This window comes from Zosterops lateralis (genome assembly GCF_965231275.1).
Source record: "Zosterops lateralis genome assembly, chromosome: 11".
NCBI classification, from domain to species: domain Eukaryota; kingdom Metazoa; phylum Chordata; class Aves; order Passeriformes; family Zosteropidae; genus Zosterops; species Zosterops lateralis.
The window spans coordinates 21,754,095-21,768,868 of record NC_139771.1 but is presented as its reverse complement, the minus strand read 5'-3'; the positions used below and the strand labels follow the sequence as shown (position 1 = coordinate 21,768,868).

The 14,774-nt window shown below is 54.2% G+C and overlaps 1 protein-coding gene across 1 annotated transcript in view; it reads left to right on the top strand.

The window, feature by feature from the left end:
* Positions 1-6,920: 6,920 nt before the first annotated feature.
* Positions 6,921-14,774, top strand: part of SRGAP3 (SLIT-ROBO Rho GTPase activating protein 3) — a 64,869-nt gene continuing 57,015 nt past the window's right edge. Inside the window, exon 1 of the mRNA XM_083869494.1 lies at positions 6,921-7,018. Within this exon, the coding sequence (XP_083725620.1) occupies positions 6,952-7,018 (67 nt within the window). The 5' untranslated portion in view covers positions 6,921-6,951. The remainder of the gene's footprint in view (positions 7,019-14,774) is intronic.

Sequence of the window (14,774 nt, the reverse complement as noted above, 5' to 3'; positions counted from 1 at the left end):
CAGTGGGCCCCGTGCCCACCCACCTGCCCCTCACTGCTGCCAAGGGCTCAGGGTGCTGCTGGAAATGCTGGGCAGGAACAGGGGCTCACCCTCAGTTCTGCGCCCTGCTGGCACATCCAGTCAGGCACCACATCAGGCACATGCTGGGAGGTGCAGGGACCCTGTTTTGGTGCAGGGATGTTCAGGGCCATGATGGGCAGGCTTGCTGGTCCTGCAGGGCTGTGGGGGGGCCCTTCCACAGGGCACCAACCTGCTCCTGCACTCAGGAGTTTTGCATCCCAAAATGCCTAAAATCGCTGTTAGTGTGTTTCACACTACAGATGGACATTTGGAGATTGTGTGTGACTAAATTAATTGGGAACAACAAACAGCAGGGACCCAACTATTGGGAAACACTGACAGCCCAGCCATCACTGACACTGGAGCTTCCTTTGCTTCAGCATCACCAACTACACACAGTTCCTGAGGCTCTGCTCTGCAGAGCAGACCTGAGGCTGCTGGCTTCACTACCCTGGAGCTGCTGCCTTCTGCTGCCCCTTGGCCTGTCCTTCCTGAGCTGTCAGCACTGTCCAGAAAGGCACTGGCAGGGAGAGCTGTCTCTTATTTATAGCTGCACAGTCCCACGCAGTGCTGATCTGCAGGGTGCAGAGCCCCCAGTGATGGAAAAGGATCAAGGAATAGATGTCTCTTGCATGTGATAAGGATGGGCTCAGTTCTACAGATAAGAGTTTCCACCATGTGACCTGCAGAGAGGAGCTGGGAACAGCACTGTGTGTGTGACAGGTGTAACACCTGCAGGCTGTGGCCTTGTCCACAGTCATTGAGACCCCAGGAAGGGATTGATTGGCCATAAACAGTATTTCAGGGAGGGTAAAGAGATGTTGTTAAAAGAGCAGCAAGCTCCTCCTCTTGTGCAAGTTCTTTTTTTGGTCTGTTGCTACAGCAACTCTCTACCAAGAACAAAGATGACAGCAAGATATTAAATTTTGCAGCAACTCAATTGACTCCTGATTTCCCTTCTTTTTTTTTTTTTTTTTTGCCTTTGGTAACTGAATCCTGCTGCACTAATTGTGTTAGATTTCAGATGGAAATCGTGGGACAAGAATTCCTGTGTTGCTCTTTCCTCCTTCCCCTCAGAAACCAATTAAATCAGTTTATTTAAATCCAGTGGGTGATTATAAACACTGGATTTCTTGACTTTATTTCTTTTGCATGTGAACATCATGTATTTTACCCACAAATCATATTCTGTATGAAAATCCCCAAAGCCTTGATATTCTTTAAAAAGAAACAAACACTTCTTGGCAAGTGCTGTTTTGGCAAAGTTCAACTTATGCCGGTGGCACAGACCAGAAATGTAAAATCTGAGTAACTGCAACAGAGGTCATCTGGATTTGGGAACGTTAAAATTGGTTTTAAAGCACTGCTGCATTTCAGTTCTCCCTCCCCACAGTTGTGTTTCTGGTGGGGCAGACCCTGAGGAGGGCAGGGACCTGCATCTCTGGGGTCACGTCTGCACATGCAGGACCCCTGGGCGTGGTGGAGCAGAGCCTGACAGGGACCTGCCTCACCTGAGAGCCCCTCACCTCCAGAGCTCCTGCACGGGCACAGCCACAGCCCCGAGCCCTTGCAGCAGGTGCTCTGTCACTTTGTGTCTGAGTGTCACCTGCGTGTGCCAGGCACAACAGGGCTGCTCCACACAGGCTGAGGGAGCTCAGCCCTGCAGGGGATGGGGATGAGGGCAAGAAAGGCCAGTGCAGTTGCTCTGAGATGACACAAAACAAGACTGATTCTGGCACTGGGATGAACTCCTGGGAGCACATAACCAGGGGAGAGCAGCACATCCTGTGAGAGCAAAGCGTGGGCCGGGTCATAACCAAACTGCAAATCCATCTGCAGTAAATGGCAGAGGTTTGTACCCAGCCCTGGAGAGAGCTGTGCCCGTATGTGGAAGAGGAGATGGTGGGACCCTGCTGGAGGATGGAGCCACAGCTCCCAGGAGAGCAGGGTGGGGCATCCTCACCCCTGGGGGGCAGAGAATGGGGGAAATGGAAGAAAATGGAGGCAGAGAGGAACAATGACATATGGAGAAAGGGGGGGTGACTGATGCATATGAAATATTACATATTTAGCTTTCCTCTAGATCAGTGGGAGTAAAATTAACAATCTGGTTCTGGCAGCTTTGGCTTCAGCATGGTGTGCACAGGAGGGATGGGCCCAAGAGGAGTCTGGGTTTAGCACAAGATCAAAGCTATGGAAGCAGCCCAACAGAGTAAACAGCTCCTGCTGCTTTTCCTGGAGAGCTGTGTGCACAAGCACTTCTTTGGGGGCCTGCACAGTACAGGGCAAAGGGCTGCAACCCATCCCATGGGCAAGGCTTAAACAGCCGCTTGGGTTTCAGCTGCACACCTTGGATATTAACACACAAACGCCAGCATTGTGCAGGGGATGTCCTTCCTAAGGGCCTGGGTGGGGATGCTGAGTGCCCACTCCCAAAAGCAGTGGCTGCTCAAGCACCAGCTGAACCTGCTGCCTGCAGCAGGGAAATGAAAACGCAGCTTTGACCACAGAGTGTGGGCAATCTCCCTGAGGAAACAGAGGTAGCAGATCTCTAGCAGGAAGCTGCTCGCAAGAGCCTTTTCAGCACTGATAAGCTCTGTGCAGTGAGACCACGGCCTTGTGCAGCTACAACGGGTTCTGAGCAGATTGTGACCCCAGTGCCTTTTACAGGAGAATTAGAGTTACTGGGAAGAATTGCTGTTGCCTTGCCAAGTTGTTTATCATAATTCTTCATGCATTTAGTCACACATAAATATCCCCATTTCTTACAGGGACTTGAATTACTGACCTCTGTAATGCTGAATTCTACTGGTACCACAAGGGCTTAAGATGGCAACGGTGGAAAACGCTGGGATCAAGAGGAGTGTGTACTTTAGAATGCTCTTTTTCTTCTCTGAATGTTCATGGCCTCAAGGATACTACACATGTATTTTTGGAAGATACCTTTCTACTTACAACTGAGCTGTTGGAGACCCAAATAAAATAAAAATCAAAAGCAAACTTCTGGGATGTTTTACCTGAAAAACAACATGCATTTCCACATAAAAAAAATAATCTTTGTCTGCAGTTATTTTGGGTGCAAAGGCAGGACACATCGATACAGCTTTGTCAGTGCCAAGCTACAACTGCACTTCACTACAGAGACAAAAAAGGGAACAGAGTGGAGAAGCAGTTCCCTGTTAATATGACAAGGTAACAGCACTTTGCTGGCAGGAAAGAAGATGTAAGGTTCAAACAATGAAGGTGATGTAGTGCAGCACCAACAGCTGCTGTGTTACGTGTCTCCAGCTAGTTCACTCTTGCACTGGGAAAGGTGTGTGGAGGCCTTTCCCCAGCAGTCCAGAGTGCTGTATCAGAGCCTTGCATTCCCACAGAGGGGACAGCCAGCAGGGCTGGCTTCTGCTGCCCTCAGTGCTGCAGCTCAGTGCTCTCCTGCATGGCCCATCTCTCCCATGGCTGGTTTACTGCAGGTCTCATGAGCCTGAGGCAGAGCCCACACCTCCCTGGGACCCTCAAGCCTGTACTGGAACAGTTTTACCAAGGAGGGATTTACAGCAACTTCCCAGGAGGCTGCAGAGGGTTTAGCCACACATCAATGGCCAAAGTCATCCCCCTTCCCCAACTTCATCAACGCAAGGAATGGCACAAGGGGTTCTGCCTTTCAGAGACCTAAGGAAGGCAGAAAGACCAAGGGAGAGCTGGGTTCGTGTTACTCTGGGGTGAGTAACTGGCAGCAGTGCTGCAGCTCTGGCACTTGCCAAAGGTTGTGAAGGGTTTCCACAAACAGCTTGGTGTCTGTATCATCTGTGGCCTGGTGTGGCTCCAGCCTTCTCTGGCAAGGTTCACTGGTGTGAGGGTGGGTATGATGGACAGTCCGTCTCTGGAAGTATTCAGGGCCAGGCTGGACAGTGCTTGGAGCAGCCTGGTCTACTGGAGGGTGTCCCTGCCCATGGCAGGGGGTTGGAATGAGATGAGCCTCAAGGTCTCTTCCAACCCAAACCAGTCTGTGAATCCATGAGCAGAGGGTCTGCCCACCCCGTGGTGACACACGTGAGTGTCTCTGGACATGTCAATACTCTGCTGAGGCTGCTGTATGCTCAGCACATCATAAAACACTTACAGTTTGAAGCTGGAAACAAAGAGTGCAAGACAGCTTCTGCTTAAAACATTTTCCTTAATTTAGGAATTGCTTTAAGCCAACATTACCTCTGCTTCCTGAGCACACACAAGGCTACTGCCCTGGAAATAACCTGCATTAGCCTTACTGGAGTGACCACGTTGCCATAGCTACTGTTGGTTTCTCTATACCTCAAGCTTGAAGTGTTTATTATGATTAAATCCCATCCCATCCCATTCTTCATTAAAAAATTCTGGGTTGAAAGTGTCACGAAGTGAATTACAATGTAATCCTTCCTTTTAAGAAGCTCTTTTAAGTAGAAATTCCACAAAGTATCTTAGACATTGATATTTATTAAAGATCATTAATTCATGATTGGATTATTTTTCTTCAGCCACCACTGCTTCTTTATTCTTCATGATATCTGAGTAGCAGAAACTCCTGGCACTGTTGGATCATTTAATGACTGGGAATTTTCTTTCACCACTATATTGCAGACCACTCTGAGAAAAGATGCTTAACACCCTCAGACTCTCTCTTGGCTTTGACCTCAGAGGAGGCCTCACAGGTTTGAACCAATTTCACAAGAAAATCAAAATCCATCTTATGGCACAGGTGGTTATCAGGAATGCTGGTCCTTGCTCCCTGAATCCCTGTGGGTGTTGCAAGGAGTGACTGCTGCCAGGATGAGCCCTTTGTCAAATGGCCTGTGCTTCTCTTTCCTTGCTTAGTTTGGTTTGTTTTTTCTTTGTGGAGAGCGAGCTCAGGACTGTAAGGTCCCTCCAGAATGTTCTTGGCTGTGAAGGAACACAACATCATTATCCCTGGACTCTTCTGGTCATTGTGTGAATTGGCTTTTCCTCCTTTGGGAGGTGATACACCATTGGTGTGTACTGATCATTCAAACCCAGTGACACCCCCTCCAGAGACCTGATGTTCCTGCAGGATCATTCCGGGTTACCTCTTGACTCTCCTTGTGTTTCCTTTCCAGCCCTCTCCAGGTACAGCTCAGGGCAGTCACACAGAGCATCCTTTAGGGCACTCACACACAGCATCCCCCAGCCCTGCTCCAGGTACAGCTCAGGGCAGTCACACAGAGCATCCCTTAGGGCACTCACACAGAGCATCCCTTAGGGCACTCACACAGAGCATCCCTTAGGGCACTCACACAGAGCATCCCTTAGGGCACTCACACAGAGCATCCCAGCCCTGCTCCAGGTACAGCTCAGGGCACTCACACACAGCATCCCTTAGGGCACTCACACACAGCATCCCTTAGGGCACTCACACAGAGCATCCCAGCCCTGCTCCAGGTACAGCTCAGGGCACTCACACACAGCATCCCTTAGGGCAGTCACATGGAGCATCCCTTAGGGCAGTCACACACAGCATCCCAGCCCTGCTGCAGGTACAGCTCAGGGCACTGACACGGAGCATCCCAGCCCAGCCCTTCCCAGATTCCCTGGCAGGGGATGCAGCAGCCCACCCCGGGACTGGTACACGCTGTCTGGCTGCTCCTGCCCTGCCACAAAGCCCTGACCCACACCCAAAGCCACTGTCCTGTGCCTTCCCTGGGCCCCTGTCCTCTGCCTGTCGCTGTGCCCAGCGGGGCTCTGGCACAGTCTGTGCTTTCCCTGGGACTCTGAGCCTCTTGGTCCCCCTGGAGCTGGAGTTACCGCTCAGCCCTGAGCCTGGGCCTGGCGTTCTGCAGTGTTTGTTTCCCTGGAGGACTCGCTTTCCCCCTCCTCCCCGGCCCTGCCCCAGCCCCAGATGCAGAACGCTCCTCTGTGCCCCTGCCCGCTCTGGGTAAACTGTTTGTGTAACGGGCTGGGGGTTATTCTTTAAAGCTGGCAGAGCAACTGTGAATCATCAAATCTGCCTGAATTCTCTGCTCACAGGACACCATCAAAGCCCCCATTGTGCGGAGGAGCGACGGGAGCGGGGCCGGGCCGGACAGAGGCTGCGCTCAGTTACTGTGGGTCCGCAGAGGAGCCGCCTGTCCGGGCTGGGGTGTGCCGCTGCCCGGGAGGCTGGGGTCTCACCGACCGGGGGTCTGAGCTCTCCTGCCCGGGTGTCTGAGCTCTCCTGGAGCAGTGTCTGAGCTCACCCAGCTCCCCTAACAAAGTGCCTTAACACTGATGCTGCTTTCGCTTCGCAACTAACGCTTTCTCTTTCTTTCCTCAGTTTTAACAGAAAGTGACAAACGCGCTGCAGTGGCGGCCGGATGGAGCCGGAGCCCCGCAGGAGGGGCCGGGGGGACGGGGGAGCGTGCGGGGAGGGCACAGAGACCCCGGGGAGGGCACAGAGCCCGGGGCGGGGCGGGGCGGGGACGGGCCCGGGGGATGCCCGGGAGCGGCGGGGCGGTGGCACGGGGGGCGCAGCCGAGCCGGGCGGGGCCGGGCGGGGAAGGGGCGGGGCCGGGCGGGGAAGGGGCGGGGCCGGGCGGGGAAGGGGCGGGGCCGGGCGGGGAAGGGGCGGGGCCGGGCGGGGAAGGGGCGGGGCCGGGTCCGGAGCGCCCGCCCCAGGCGCAACCTGAGCGCAGGAACCGCGGCTCGGCCCCGCCTCGGCCGCCGGCGGGAGCGGCTGTGCCCGGCCCGGCTCGGCTCGGCTCGGATCGGATCGGATCGGATCGGCCCGGATCTGCCCTGCCCCGCTGTCCCCGCTGTCCCCGGCCGAGCCGCCAATGCGGGCGGGCGCTGGAGGCGGCGGGGCCGCGGGCGGCTGAGCAGGAGGAGCGGGAGGAGGAGGAGGAGGCGGCGGGGCCCTCCCGCACCATGTCCGCGCAGGGCAAGTTCAAGAAGGACAAAGAGATCATCGCCGACTACGAGGCGCAGGTCAAAGGTGCGGAGCGGGGCCGCTGCGGGGCCGCCTTTGTGTGCGGGGCGGGGCGGGTCCAGCTCCATCTCCGGGTCCAGCTCCATCTCCATCTCTGGCTCCATCTCGGGGGCTGTGCCGCCGCCCCCCGCCCCTCCCGCGCTGCGGCAGCGGAGCAGCCCCATCCCTGCCCATCCCTGCCCGGCCCTGCCCTGCCCTGCCCTGCCCTGCCCTGCCCTGCCCTGCCCATCCCTGCCCTGCCCTGCCCTGCCCATCCCTGCCCATCCCTGCCCGGCCCTGCCCTGCCCTGCCCATCCCTGCCCGGCCCTGCCCTGCCCTGCCCTGCCCTGCCCTGCCCTGCCCTGCCCATCCCTGCCCGGCCCTGCCCTGCCCTGCCCATCCCTGCCCTGCCCTGCCCTGCCCTGTCCCCGGGCGCTGCCACCGCCCTGCATCCCCCGGTGATGGGCGCGGATCCTGCAGCCCCCGGGACCGCCCAGGGCAGCGCCCACCCGGGAACAGCCCACCCGGGAGCCCCGGGCCGTGCGGGGCCGTGCGGGGCCCAGCGCATCCATCCTGGCCCCTTATGTAAGGGAGTTCGCCTTCCCCCTCCGGCCCCTCGCCTGCAGCCCCGCAGTCATTATTATTATGCAAGGGCTGGTGGTGGTGCGGGGCGCGGGGCGGTGCGGCAGCCCCTGCCCTGCTGAGTGCTGGGGAAGGATAAAACTGGAGGGTTTTGTCTGTTGGCATCGCTGAGCATGGAATGCCAGGCTCCGAGCTGATTCTGGTTTGGAGGGAAAGTTGGTACCCGGTGACACAGGGCAGGGCTCAGCACAGGGAAGGGCTGGGAGGGCTGGGGCAGAGGGAGTGAAATGAGACCTATGGCCACTGCACACCCAGAGGGAAATGCACTGAGCCCCTGCAGCCTTCTGCCCATTGCACACCCAGAGGGAAATGAACTGAGCCTTCTGCCCATTGCACACCCAGAAGGAATGAACTGAACCTTCTGCCCATTGCACACCCAGAAGGAATGAACTGAGCCTTCTGCCCATTGCACACCCAGGGATTGTTTTGGTACCAAACTCTGTTAATGGCCATTTCTGGATAACTTAATAAATCCACTCTGTACTGCCGTAATGGCTAATTCTGTTAGCTGATGACAGCTCCTTTTCCCACCTTCAGACGGAGGATACTCTCAGCTGCTCTGCTTCATTCCTTTTCCTTCCATTGCCTCCCTCAGTCCCCCACCATTATATAAAACCAGCTCTGCTCTCCCCTCACTTGCCTGTTTCATATGGATATGTGTTCACCACTTCACCACATTTAAATCCAGGACACGGTTAATTAACAGTCTAAAATAGCATTTTTGCAGATTAACTCGTGCTTGTCCAAACTCAAAAGAGCTTCCATTTTTCTCCAGCTGGAGCTCAGCTGGGTGATGGCTGGTCTGCACAGACTCTGCCTGGAAAAGTCTCTGCCTGACTGCGGCAGCGATGCCAGAGGGAGGGATGCTGGGGAAGGGGCTGGCTCTTGGTTCCGTGCCATTGTTTACTTTCCTGAATTTCAGTCTTTTGTAGCTGGCCCCAAAGAGTGACGGAACAGTCACAACACGCCCTGCTCGGTGCCAATTACCTTTCTGCTTGTGTGTAATTTGGGCAAATCGATGTTATTGCACCCTGCAGTTAAGCAGATGAAATATTCTTTGAGTCTGTGGTATTGTTCGTTTCATGGGAGGGGATTTGCTTCTGTTCCCAGGGACTGTCCCATGGTTTCACGGTATTCCCAAAGATGTCCTGGGCTGGGTGATTCCTGTTCCTATAGGGTGCTTGGGGTCAGTGTGAGCAGGGCTGGTTCTGAGCTGGGCCAAAAGCTTTGCTGTGGGTATGGCCAGTGTTTTTTCTGATTGTTGTTTGTAACCGGAGCACTCGCAGGCCATGATCATTCTTGGCCTGGCTGCTGTAGCCTCATGGTTTCCATATGTGAGGCAGTTAATGCTGGAGTGTGTGTGAGGGTGTTACATTACACCACACTGAGCACGTTTTGGGCAGCTCTAACGCAGACACTGCTGATGGGCCAGTAATAATTTCCTTGGTACTGTTCTGTGCATAATTACAGCTCCAGGAATGTCTGATTCCTGATTTGGGTGCTTGGTCTGATTTCACCTGAACAAAGTCTGATGCTTATGTTGGGAGGGTGTGATGTGCCTGTAGCTGGGGAGGGGTGGGCAGGCAGACCCCAAGGCCCTGTGTGCTGCTGCCTTTGGGGAGGGGCAGCTCCATCCCTGGACACGCTGGGTCTGTTACAGGACCAGGGTGGTCTGGGGTGACCGTGGTGAGATGCTCCAGTGCTCACAGCTGTGCCTGGGCAGCATCACTTGCTGTCACCTTCATGGGGCAGCCATCACTTGCTGTCACCTCCGTGGGGCAGCCCTCACTTGCTGTCACCTCTGTGGGGCAGCCATCACTTGCTGTCACCTCCGTGGGGCAGCCCTCACTTGCTGTCACCTCTGTGCAGACCAGGGTGGTTCTGATGTTCCCACCTTGCTGAGCTGTTGCAGGAGGATGACCACTTGAGCTGGAGGGATTGGTGCAGAGCTCTGCTGTAGCCTGTGCTGCCTCACTGGACAGGGGCAGTGTAAACAAACGTGGCTGGGCAGGCAGGACAGCACTTGGTCATTGTATTTGTGGGGACTCAAGGAGGGCTGGTGGCTGAGGATGCACTGCAGAAGGAGCAGGGCTTTTCTGTGCTCAGTTAAGTGTGCCAGCCTGACATGGGCCAGGGTTTGTGACCATCTAAACCTTCTCTGAGGCTGTGACAGTGACCATGAACACCCACCTCCAGTTGTGCAGTCTGGTCTCTCCTGGCTTGACTGAAGGATTAGATGTAGGCTACCTCATTATCCCAGATAGCCTGTTTATTTTCTTCAAGGATTGAGTCATTACTCTATTCATATCTAATCCCTTGCTACTCTCATTAAGACAGTTGCCCAAACCTCCAGAGAAAGACTAAAATGGAAGAGAAATAGGGATAGAGAAGAGGGGAGGTGGTGGCAAGGGGGACTAACAACCAAAGTGTTGATACAGAAATGCTGAAATATGAGGATGATAATGGATGAAAATATGAAGCAGTGACCTCATACTGTGGAGGCTGGGCCTGGAATCTGACCATGGCACAGTTCTTGTCCCCATGACATGGACAGGAAAATGGAAGGGAGAAAGGTGGAACCCCGTGTGTGAGCTCCAGGGCACGTGTCAGCATGAATGGAAGAGGAGTAAGCCCAGCAAAGCTGCACTGGAAATGCATTTGAGGATGAGGTCAGAGAGGACTGGAAGTGGGCAGGGTGCTACTGTTGGGGTGTCAGCCAGTGCTGGGTGAGGCAGTGACCTGCCAGCAGAGCCTCAGGTGCACAAAGCTGCTGTGCCAGAGAGAGGAGCTGACAGCACACCTGCAGTGACATGGAGGGGGGAAAAGTTCCTGAGAGCGATTTCAGGGAAGTTTTGCTGAAGCCTCTGGCTCTGGTTGTTGGGAATTGGAGCAGAGGTGGGGTGTTTGGGGATGGCCTGTAGTAGCTGCAGGGTGGGAGCTGAGCCCTGCCCGACCTGCGGGTGCTGCAGCAATCGGGGAGCCCACACTGTGCGTGGGGAGTGAGATTGGGAGGAGGAGAGAGGAACTGGGGAATTATCTTCCTGCACAGGGTGATTTACTGCCCTTGATGGCTCTGTATCTTCCTTCCTTCCCTGGAGAATTGTGTCTGCTCCTCTCACGGTGGCAAGGAGTTGTCCTGAAAATGCTTTCAGGAGAGATAGTGGGGGTGTGTGAGGTCCTCTCCTGCACACCAGCACTGCCAGCTCCTTCCCAGAGTGATCTCTCCTGTCCAAGGGTCTGTCCTTCCCTTCTGCTGCTGCTCTGCACCCTCCAGCTGTCCGGGAGAGGGGAGAGCTGGCCCCAGCACTGCCACGAGATGCTTGCTGGATGGTACCAGAAAGAAAATATTTAAGAATACTTTTAGGAGGCAGGTTTTCTCATTTGCCTTAGCCTTGCAGACAGGAGTGGTGGTGTTAAAAATAAACACCAATGGAGATGTGGCTGCAGATTTACAACTGCCACATGACAGCTGCCTGCGGAATACAGAGCACAGCAGATCCTTGGATGCACAATTTAAGGTGCGTGTTTTCGGATGTGCAGCTTTAATTGGTCTGTCTGGCCAGAAATCGAAATAAATGTCTCTCCCTCCTTACAGTCACGTGCCTGATTTGTGGCTTTAATGCAAAAAAACCGAACCAGTTTTAGTTATGCAGATGCCACTGCCTATGGTCCAGCGTTGGCAGTCTTGCAGAAAATTGTGCATTGTGTTGATTGGCTGTTGGATTTTGTATTGCTTCCTGCAGTTTTCCTTAACCCCGGCAGAACACGGGTCCCTGTGTGATCCCTCTGGCTGCTGTGGGCAGGGGACTGCTGTAGCATCTTGTGCTGTGTGACTGGCAGGTGACATGATCCTCTGTGATCCTGGAGGTGGGGCTCTCCAAATGGTGCATCCCTTTGACTGCACAGTGGCAAAGGGATGATTCCTTGACTTCTGGGACTCTGAGTTGCTGTGTAAATTGATAATAAAAGTAGGCTTTTGATGGTTTTAGCATATAAAAACACTAAAAAGATCTGCAGACTTGGGGCTAAGAAAATGAATGTATTCTTTTCCATTTTCATAAAGTTTAGGTTAATTTGTCATTGCCCATTAGCTTCCTTTGACTTCTTCTATTGCAGTAGCTGCATCCCTTCTTTTATGTCTATTTTCTTTTCCCGCCTCTTGTTCTCTTTCCATTTTGCTCAGAAAATGTTGGGAAAATTCAAACAATTTTTCTAAGATACTGGTTTGCTCAGAGGAGGAGCTTTGCTTTCTAACAAAGAGAGGCATCAAGGCTTGAACTTGACAGCTCATTCAATGAAAAGGTTCAGTGCAAGAGAGAAAGTTGCAGCCCTTTGTAGGAGCTGGTGGGAGACTGCTAAGCATTAGTCACAGAAACGGATAGAAAATGTCTGTTGGCTTAATTGTTGTGCTTAACAAAATGTGGGGAAGTGTGCCTGGCACAGCTCAGCTGGCTTTGGTGGAGCTGTCTGCAGCAGGTCGCAGATCCTGATGTGTCTGCTCTGGGTTCTGCTGTGAGACCTGGGGAGAGCTGCTCCCCGCTGGTTGTTACCACCCCCTTCCCTTCCCTTCCCTTCCCTTCCCTTCCCTTCCCTTCCCTTCCCTTCCCTTCCCTTCCCTTCCCTTCCCTTCCCTTCCCTTCCCTTCCCTTCCCTTCCCTTCCCTTCCCTTCCCTTCCCTTCCCTTCCCTTCCCTTCCCTTCCCTTCCCTTCCCTTCCCTTCCCTTCCCTTCCCTTCCCTTCCCTTCCCTTCCCTTCCCTTCCCTTCCCTTCCCTTCCCTTCCCTTCCCTTCCCTTCCCTTCCCTTCCCTTCCCTTCCCTTCCCTTCCCTTCCCTTCCCTTCCCTTCCCTTCCCTTCCCTTCCCTTCCCTTCCCTTCCCTTCCCTTCCCTTCCCTTCCCTTCCCTGCTGTTCCCTCCCAGCTGGGGTTTACAGAGCCCTCTGTGTGCCCTGGGCCATGGGCAGGGATAGCAGAGAGTTCAGATGTGATTCCTAATGGAGATTAATTGTCAGTTTCTAATGGAAACAGTTTGAATTTATCAGGGATGTTCCTGCGGAGTGCAAGTGCTGAGTGCCCCAGCAGAGGCTGGGATGGTTCAGCTGAGTCAGCAGCTCCTGTGTGTGACTGACCACCACCAGCTCTGGTCCATCCATCCATCCTCAGCAGCTCCTCCTGCCTCTGACTCCAGGTCAGAACTGCTGAGCAACATGCCCCAGGCCATGGCTTGTCCCAGGGCAGGGGGCTGGTGGCAGGAACTGGGGTCCTGCCTGCTCTGAGGTGATGTAGATACAGAAGAGGATCCTGTAAGCCTGGCTGTGTTCTTCCCTGATGGCTGGCCGGTGCCTGGGTGTGCAGCTGGCATTATTTGTCAGTCCACCTCTCCTCCTGATAACAATAAAAACCCTCTTACGGCACTTACTTGAGGCCTGTAGCTAGTCCTCGTTCCAGGTGGAGAGTTTTAAGTGCAGCACCAAATGGTGCTTAGCAGATATTTATAAGCCTCTGTAAGGGGGAATCTTGTACGTTCTGTGTGCAGTTTCAGCTCCTGTCAGGAGCAGGATTTACTCTCCCTTTTGCTGGCCTGTGGAAGATGGGGGAGATCCCTCCTCCTTGAGCTCTCAGGTTTTCTCCTGCCTGGGTTTGGCTTGGTTTCAGTAGCTGTTCATCAAGCAACCACGCATGGCAGTGGCAGTCACCTCTGCAATGCCTTTCCTGCCCTGGGAGGTACCTGTGCTCCTGGCAGGTGTGGGACAGTTCACACAGGTAACCCCTGGCTGGGGCTCAGGGCTGCAGAGAGTTCAGCAGCAGGTACAGGCATGTTCCTCCTGCCACTCAACAGCAACACTGCTGTGAAGTAATCTCCCCTTTCTTACAACCTGGGTGGCTCTCTGGTCCTGACTGTTGATTTAATCCCAGGAGGCTTTTGCTGAGCTGCCAGCAAACCCTCCTCCAGACAAGGTGAATATTCCTTACCAATGACTGATGTGCTGTGTGTGCCCCACCTGTGTGTGTTGGTGGCTGTGCCACAGCAGTGACTGAGGACACAGGGATGTGTGGACAGGTGAGCCTGTGGGCTGTGGTGGGCTGTACCTGTCACTGCTGACCTCCTTAGGGCTGCCAGCCCTTGCCCTGTGCTCCTGCTCTGGCTCTGTGTTACTGGATGCACTTTGTGCTGTTCACGTCTTCAAGAGCCTGATTTGGAAACTTTTCCCTGACAAATTGGCCTGAGAGAACTTATTTTGGCCTCCCTTTTCTCTCTGTGAGGCAGTTGCGGTGGTTTGGGCAGAGGCAGCCACTGAACAGCGTATTGCAACATGCAATTTTAAGAGAGGAAGTGGAGTATCAAAATAAAATTAGTGAGGGAGTTCACGGGGCTGTGGTGTGTTCCCTGGCCTGGACCCAGTTGGAGTGATGGAGCTGTGTGTTCCTCACTGCCAGGGTGCTGTGGGAGTGTGTAATGCCTGTGATTTACCAGCAGCTTGGCTTTAGAGTTCAGGTGAGAAATGGCCCCACCACGGTGCAGCAGCCAGGCCAGGGATAGGGACAGCCCTGGCTGATTGTCCCAGGGTTGTGCTGTGTCCCCAGGGCTGTTGACACTCAGCAGTGAGGAGACAGCTGGGAGGATGGCCATGGTAGGGAAGGAGAGCTTTTTAATCCTCCTTAATTTAAATATTCCCCTTTGTTTTACCAACAAAGACATGTAAAAAAGGTGCGGTAACATAATCCCAGAGTGGAAGTTGGTGCTTCCCAGCCTCTCTTGGAGGTGGGTCCCCAAATTCAGCTCTGCAGGCACAGCATTTCCAGAGGGAGCAGCAGCAGTGCCTCTGGCTGGGGTTCATGTGGCTGTGGGGTGGTCTGTCTGTCCAAGGTGGGTTCCCCAGTTTGGGAACCTCTGCCCTGGGGGAGACTGGGGACCAGAGAGCTGGAAATTGGGAGAAGGCCACTGCTGTCTGTCTCTTACACGTTTGGTGCTGTTGAGCTGCCTTAAACAATCTGCCTCCCAGGAGTGTTTCTGTTAGCTTTCCAAATGTGCTTTCCTGGCTGTGAAGCTCCACTGATGTTCAGGGAGGTTCTTTGTGTGGTGCTGCAGGTTTTAGTCTGGAACCTGCAGAGTTTGGGAAAATTACACAGCCACACTGTGCCC